This window comes from Lactuca sativa, chromosome 9, assembly GCF_002870075.4.
Source record: "Lactuca sativa cultivar Salinas chromosome 9, Lsat_Salinas_v11, whole genome shotgun sequence".
NCBI lineage: Eukaryota > Viridiplantae > Streptophyta > Magnoliopsida > Asterales > Asteraceae > Lactuca > Lactuca sativa.
This window is the reverse complement of record NC_056631.2, coordinates 17,510,537-17,517,816: the sequence shown is the minus strand read 5'-3', so window position 1 is coordinate 17,517,816 and position 7,280 is coordinate 17,510,537. Positions and strand designations below refer to the sequence as shown.

The 7,280-nt window shown below is 36.1% G+C and overlaps 2 protein-coding genes across 3 annotated transcripts; both read left to right on the top strand.

Moving 5' to 3' along the window:
* The first annotated feature begins 460 nt into the window (after positions 1 to 460).
* On the top strand, positions 461 to 1,902 carry LOC111903946 (photosystem I reaction center subunit XI, chloroplastic). Its single transcript, XM_023899721.3, has 2 exons — positions 461 to 699; positions 1,272 to 1,902. Exons 1-2 carry the CDS (start codon positions 550 to 552, stop codon positions 1,761 to 1,763), a joined length of 642 nt encoding a protein of 213 aa, XP_023755489.1. The 5' UTR covers positions 461 to 549; the 3' UTR covers positions 1,764 to 1,902.
* Positions 1,903 to 2,664: 762 nt separating this feature from the next.
* LOC111903945 (glutamate receptor 1.2) lies at positions 2,665 to 7,232 on the top strand. 2 transcript variants are annotated; one of them, XM_023899719.3, is made up of 6 exons: positions 2,665 to 3,234; positions 3,869 to 4,109; positions 4,342 to 5,627; positions 5,706 to 6,009; positions 6,201 to 6,586; positions 6,690 to 7,232. In XM_023899719.3, the coding sequence occupies exons 2-6, from the start codon at positions 3,932 to 3,934 to the stop codon at positions 7,023 to 7,025; spliced, it is 2,490 nt and encodes an 829-aa protein (XP_023755487.1). In that variant the 5' UTR covers positions 2,665 to 3,234; positions 3,869 to 3,931; the 3' UTR covers positions 7,026 to 7,232. The 2 variants fall into 2 exon arrangements, with proteins under 2 accessions (XP_023755487.1, XP_042753877.1); XM_042897943.2 differs by lacking the exon at positions 2,665 to 3,234 and having other exon boundaries at positions 3,253 to 4,109.
* Positions 7,233 to 7,280: the final 48 nt, after the last annotated feature.

Below are 7,280 nucleotides of genomic sequence, written 5' to 3'. Positions count from 1 at the left end.
CATAATACTTATATATTTATATATGTAAAGTATTGAATGTAATTGATAGTTTATTCATTTCTTATTTTAATTTTTATTTAAAAAAATACATGTTTATATTTTAGCATTTAATCTTTTGTTTAATCAACTCATCTAATACACACACGTTTACACCTAGTTTTATATGATAATTAAACCCGAAACAATTTTGGTCAATAAATGCCCAAAAAAAATTTGTATTACTTTTACTTTTGAAAATATTTCAAGTTATATTTATTTTTATTATATTACATGAAACAAAAAAAGGAACTTATGTAAACAAAATAACCACCAAAGTTTATAATTTAACACAAAGTAGGAAATATGGCAAACAATTGTCCTCCATAGACTACGCAATCCAAGCAAATGATATAGGATAAGGGTGGCAAGCCATCCATATATTCATCATCCAATAAGGACCATCCATGTGTCATGAATCATCTTTGAAGGCAAACCCACAAATTTGTGAAGTAAATGGTCATAATAAGTTATATTCAAAACTGAAGAAATTGGGGACAACAAGCATCGACCATGGCTAGCCTCCAGCTCAAGACTGGCTTGACTTCCTCATTGACCACAACAAGGCCGGTTGCACCCAAAGGCCTTTCTGGTTCACCTCTTAGGCTCTTCCCTTCTTCCCAGAGGTCTTCCTCCACTATCAAGGCAGTAAAAACCGACAAGGTCGTTTCTTCTTTTCATTTTTCTGTGATTTTTAAGATTTTATTTAATAGGGCAATTTACTGAATGCCCATGTTGGGGATCCACGATCTGCTCAGTGCTCATCAATCGAGCTAGATTGATTTCAAATGCTTTAGTTGGTGGTATTTGCCTTATATGATGATTTCCTGAAGGTTATGCCTTTAAATTTTACTTTTCATGTTGTCGGTTTATTGAGAATTAGTAACTAATTTCAAGATTTATCGTAGTATTGTAAGGAAAAGCTGATTTTAATTTATTCAAATGCTTCATACTTTTCCTTAAGATAATGCATATGTTCTAGTTGTTTTACTAGAAATATGATGCTCACGATTGAGCCATTGCCCATTGTTGAAGGTTATAATGGTCTTTTTTTTTTCTTTATAGATATGAGAAAGTACCATAGTAAAAACTTAGAACTAGTTATGGTTTTCATGTCATAGAGGCTTGTGGATCCTTTCGGTTACATCACATGTATTAATTATGTCGGGCATAACCACGTATTTTTTCTAGTTCTATTTGTATTTTCTGTTTGCTAATACGATAAAACTATGCAGCCTACATTCCAAGTCGTCCAACCCATCAATGGTGACCCGTTCATTGGAAGTCTCGAGACTCCAGTGACATCGAGCCCACTAATTGCATGGTACCTTTCAAATCTTCCAGGATACCGGACCGCTGTGAACCCATTGCTCCGAGGCATTGAGGTCGGGCTAGCCCATGGGTTCTTCCTAGTGGGCCCATTTGTGAAAGCAGGCCCATTAAGGAACACAGAGTATGCAGGTGCAGCAGGATCACTAGCCGCGGGTGGGCTTGTGGTGATCCTTAGCATTTGCTTGACTATGTATGGAATCGCATCATTCAAAGAAGGTGAACCGTCGATTGCACCATCATTGACTTTGACCGGGAGGAAGAAACAACCTGACCAACTTCAAACAGCCGATGGTTGGGCTAAGTTCACTGGTGGATTCTTTTTTGGTGGGATCTCCGGTGTCACTTGGGCTTTTTTCCTTCTTTATGTTCTTGACCTTCCTTACTATGTTAAATAGGTGAAATCCTATTTGGGCTTTTTCAAATTCCTATTGATACATGATCGCTCAAATTATGATACACTTTGCTTGTGCTTATGGAAGATTGTAAAATACTTTATGGTTTAATTATTATAAAAACAAACAAACTGATAATCAATTATGTCTCAGTGATATGATTTTATTGACAAATATACCTTTCAAAAAGAAATTCAAAATCTATTGAGCAGATTGTTATATACTTGGAACATGCTAAAATGAACTACAAATTATTATCAAACTCGTAATGTTTTTGTTCAAAATCGACCTTCAAGTATTTAGTATGACTTGTTCAAACTTGAAATGAAAAAAAAAATGTTTATGGCTTTATGTTGTCCTCTGTAGTACCTTGGTTTTGGTATATTGAATGTCCAAAACGGTCATCATACAAATGATAAATTAATCACTAAAATATTGAATGGTGGTTTAAATGGTGATGTGAACTCAACCCACATAAGAAGAAGAAACATGAAAAGAGAGTTGGTTTATATATGGAGTCAATCCATGTAGTTGTAATTAAGCTTGATTAAATGTATATGTAGTTGTATCCATAGAAGTTTATATCATTTCATCGAAATATTGTATGCTTCGATTTTTTACATTTCATATGATATTAAACATTTTTTTTTCTGATATATAACCAAAAAAGTTTCAAAAATATGATTATTAGTCTTTGACAAGAAGATTGAACTGTCAAATTTTATATAAAAACAAACAATAACAAAAGGCCGTGTCCTATAAAAGAATAGTTGAGCTTGGTAAAACGATTTTCTATAACTAAAATCCATCCAAACAATATAAAAAAAATAAAAAACAGTATTACTGATCTTAATTAGTGGCGGAGAACCTCAACCGTCAACAAATGAGGCAAACCAGAACTGTCGTATTAAGGCAAAACAGAACTGTCGTATTTAGGTCAAAAGTCAAAACCAAGGTAATTATAATTTCTTACTCAGTCACCGGGCGCAAAAATGTAAAAGCTCCATCCCACATCGGCGCAAAGTACCATTGTAATTGACTATATATTAGCTGCGGAGGGATGAAAGAGCACGACCCTACTTGAACAGGATCTGTTCTACAGGCTTGTACCTCTTTATTTTTTATTCCTAAAAAGACAAAAACACATTTTGAGACGCAAAGCAACTGTTTGATGAAATGCCTAAAAGACGCTCCTACTAATTAATTATTGCTAGACAACCAAAACTTTCTTTAATTAGTTGCTCTAAAATTAAAACCTCAAGTTTATTTTCTTGTTTCATTTGACAATATCTAATTAAGATCTAATATGTAATGGTGGCCTTTAGCTTGTGACTCTCTTTTGGTCCTTTTGTTCCTGACAAAGTCTTCCAAAGGTCTTGTCCCACATCGTATTAGCAGATGAAGGCAAATTGGCTGATGCAAATCAAGTGCTCGATGAATTGCGTGATGGAGATTATGTTTCGTCTTGGGTCAGGTATAACTCATCTTAATTTGATCTCCTACTACTTTTCACCCAGATGAGTGGGTTCTTCTTCGGTTCAGTCAAAAGATTGCTTCTCACATTTCAGAAAGAAACTGATAGAAAATCTTGTTGAAGGATGCATGTCTAGTTGACATTTTGATTTATTTATATATTTGATTACATTCTTAATGATCTTTACGTTTTGATCATATATGATCACCTTGACTGCTTATACTTAAATTCACCAAAGAAATTTCCAGGTAGTTGTGATATTTGAATTCTTCTTGATAAGACTGATTACCCTTCTTCTTCATCCACTAGAATATTGCACACCTTTCCCTGTTGTAATTATTTAAATTAAGGAGATATAATATTTAAACAGAGAAATCTTTTGTTTAAACACTTGAATGATGTATGCGTGGGGAAGTATATTGAGTCAACTGATTGGCTGAAGCTCTTGTTATGATTTTAATCAATAAAAAGAGTGAATAACATACAAGATGAATAGAATATAGAGAAAAGAGCAAAGCTTAATTTTCATATTTGCAGCAGCAACATGAGCATTTTTTACCATTCAATAATGAAGATAAGTAGCAGGGAGAGAACACACCTTTCATCTTTAATGTTGATGTTGCTCTGCTTGCAGATATATACAAAAGCTCAAGAAGATTTAGCCTACAAGGAGATCCCAGTGGGAGTGATTCTAGATATGGGATCATCATATCCATATTCATATTCATATTCATATTCTGGGGTTGGAAAGGCTGTTCATAGCTGCATCACCATGGCAGTGTCTGAGTTTTACATGGTCAATCCTCACTTCCAAACAAGGATAATTCTTCACCACAGGGATACCCATGGAGACCCACTGCATGCTCTCTCTGCTGGTAAGTCTTACCATTTAGATAGCTATTTCAGACTTCATTTGGAATGCATCATGTAACAAGATATAAAAAGTAAACACCAAAAAGCATACAACACATGAAAGGCGTGTACTTGTCATACAAATTTGTCATTCGTGTCTTTCACAACATGTTTAATTTCAATGAAGATGTTTTCTTTGGATATTTTTTCATTGTTTTAATTCATTTGTTTATGATTGTCTTTTTTGACCATCAGCTCTTGATCTTTTGGAGAAGCCGAAAGTGCAAGCAATCATAGGTTCAGAGTCAACAGCTGAAGCAAAGTTCCTGGCGGTTTTGGGAGACAAAGCTAGAGTGCCTATTCTTTCACTTTCACCATGTCTCTCTTGCAACAAGCATCCTTATTTCCTTCAAGTTACACAAGATGAAAATGAAACCACTCAATTTAAAGGGATTGCTGCAATGGCTGAATCCTTTAGATGGAAGGAAGTTATCCTTATCTGTGAGGATAGTGATAGTGGAAGAGATATGACAAATACTCTCCAAACAAAGAGCATACTGGTAACACATAGGAGCCTAATTTCAACCTCTTGGAGCAATGAACTACTCCAGGAAGAGCTTCACAGGCTTTCAACCGTGCAAACAAAAATATTTATCATGCATGCTTCCCCTTCTGTTGCATCCCACCTTTTGGTGAATGCAAAGCATCTAGGAATGATGGATGAAGGATACAAATGGATTATCACCGGTAAGACTATGAAGTTTCTGAATTTGCTGGACGATGAAGTTATTGAGTCTATGCAAGGGGCAGTGGGTTTTAAATCATATGTTCCACGATCAAGAGATCTTCACAATTTCACTTCCAGATGGAGAAGGAAATACCATGTGATGGTGAAGCTCCAGGAGATAAACAGTTATGCTCTTTGGGTGTACGATGCAGTTTCAGCTCTAGCAATGGCTGTAGAGCAAGTTGAACAACTGAAGAGAAAAGATGTGGATACAACTGCAAGTGAGTTGACTCAAAGCCAAAGGGGTACAACACTTCTGCTGAATGAGATGTTAAGCATCTCATTTCATGGTTTAGGTGGTGCTTTCCAACTTAGGAATGGGAAGATTAATGCTGCACAAGTCATGGAAATAGTAAATGTGATAGATAAAGGTGAAAAGAGGGTTGGATTTTGGACACTGGATGCTGGTTTCACCAAAAATATTGGTAGTTTGAATAATTCAGTTTCTGATGAGGGTCTGGAAGCCATCATCTGGCCTAAAGGTGGTATCACAACTTATCCAACACACAGGATGCTACAAGTGAGTAGCAAAATCCTCAGAATTGCCATTCCACCAAAATTTGGAGTGGGGAGAGTTTTTCAAGTGAAATACGATGCTGAAACTAATTCCACAGTCATTTCAGGGTTTTGTGCAGACGTATTCCGAGCTGCATTCAAAGGATTAGGTCGCGACATATCCTTTCAGTTCATCCCATTTACGGGAGAAGATAGAATAGTAAATTACAACGAGCTTATATATGGAGTCTATACTGGGGTATGCATCTTTTTGAACCCAGTATTCTTTGTTCGATGCATCGGAAAAAAATATTATAATCTGTTTTATTTACACCAGGAATTTGATGCTGCAGTTGGAGATATAACAATCACGGCTAACAGAACTCTATATGTTGACTTCACACTGCCATATACCGATCTTGGTGTTGGAACCCTGTCTCGAAATGCTCATGCAGGCATATGGATCTTTATGGAACCACTGAGTTCAGATCTGTGGCTTGTATCTGCTTCTTTCTTTATATTACTCGGTTTTGTCATTTGGATTCTTGAACATCAGACGAATAAAGAGTTTCAAGGTTCATCATCACAACAGATTGGAACAACATTATGGTTTGCCTTTTCGACCCTTGTTTTTGCCCATAGTAAGCTCTCACTCACATCCCGTTTTAGTTTTTTACACTGTTGTCTAAGAGACTTTTGTATTTCATATATACGGAGCATGAGATAAAAGACACAATACAGCTGGGAGACTTTTGTTTTTTCGAATCTTGGTAAACTAAACTTGAATTGGACAAAAGAGTCAAAACTTAAGGTGGTGGTTCAAAAATTGCAGGGCAGAAGCTGCAGAGTAATTTGTCAAGATTTGTAGTAAGTGTGTGGTTGTTTGTAGTGCTGGTACTTGCTTCAAGCTACACAGCAACCTTGAGTTCACTGTTCACCATTGAACAAATTCGGTTAGCCTCAAAGGGAGACTTAATTGGATACCGAGATGGTTCCTTTGTGCAGGGAGATATTGTTAGGAACTTGAATTTTAAAGACACCAGGTTGAAGCCATATTATACATCAGAGGAATATGCTGATGCTTTATCACGTGGAAGCAAGAATGGTGGTGTTGATGCAATTATTGATGAAATTCCATACCTGAAGGGATTCCTAGCTCAGTATCCATCTGGCTACTCCATGGTTGTGTCTGAAGTCACCACTAGTGGTTTTGGCTTTGTGAGTGTCCTCTCCTCACTACACTTACTAGTTACTAGTTATACCATTTATTGAAGTTTGTAGATCATGAACAACTCTATATGTAATAATTCATCATGTGCAGGCATTCCCGTTAGGTTCACCCTTGGTCCCTGAGTTATCAAGACAGATTTCCAGACTACGAGAAAATGGGAGCTTAGCAAAGTTGGAGAAGAAATGGTTTAAATCAGATCCACACTCAAAGGACTCTGAGCCTGCTTTAAAGATTCTAAACCTGAAAACGTGTCGTGGTCTATTTCTTATTAGTGGAGTCTCAATGGCTGTGGCCCTTTCCATATTCTTGTTTTATTTTATTCATGAGAAACTGCATTTCACATACACAATGCTGGCTGGAGGAAAACTTGCATTCATAATGAGGATTCTCAACCCTAAACCGGTGGTTGAACTTGAAAGAAGATGATCCCAACCAAACAACAACTACAACTATGCCATTCATCTTGTCTATGTTTATTCCTTTCTAGTTTCTAGGCTCAGGCATATGAAGATTCATTAGTAAAGTTGATTATCTCTCCAATTTCTCCATTTAGTCGTGTACTTTTTTTTAATCAATGGTAGCAATGTGAGGTATGACAAAACAATGTTGAATGTTAAGATTCTGCTTCTTTAACGTCTTGTTGATCATGTTTCAAACATTCCTTTCTATACTTGTTTTTTT

What these genes read in the sequence shown, in the direction of transcription:
- LOC111903946 (XM_023899721.3), top strand. Translation starts at nt 550, where the DNA reads ATGGCTAGCCTCCAGCTCAAGACTGGCTTGACTTCCTCATTGACCACA. An exon ending in AGGCAGTAAAAACCGACAAG is followed by an intron (nt 700 to 1,271) that starts GTCGTTTCTTCT and finishes AAAACTATGCAG; the next exon opens with CCTACATTCCAAGTCGTCCA.
- LOC111903945 (XM_042897943.2), top strand. Translation starts at nt 3,779, where the DNA reads ATGAGCATTTTTTACCATTCAATAATGAAGATAAGTAGCAGGGAGAGA. An exon ending in GACCCTTGTTTTTGCCCATA is followed by an intron (nt 6,010 to 6,200) that starts GTAAGCTCTCAC and finishes CAAAAATTGCAG; the next exon opens with GGCAGAAGCTGCAGAGTAAT. An exon ending in CCACTAGTGGTTTTGGCTTT is followed by an intron (nt 6,587 to 6,689) that starts GTGAGTGTCCTC and finishes CATCATGTGCAG; the next exon opens with GCATTCCCGTTAGGTTCACC.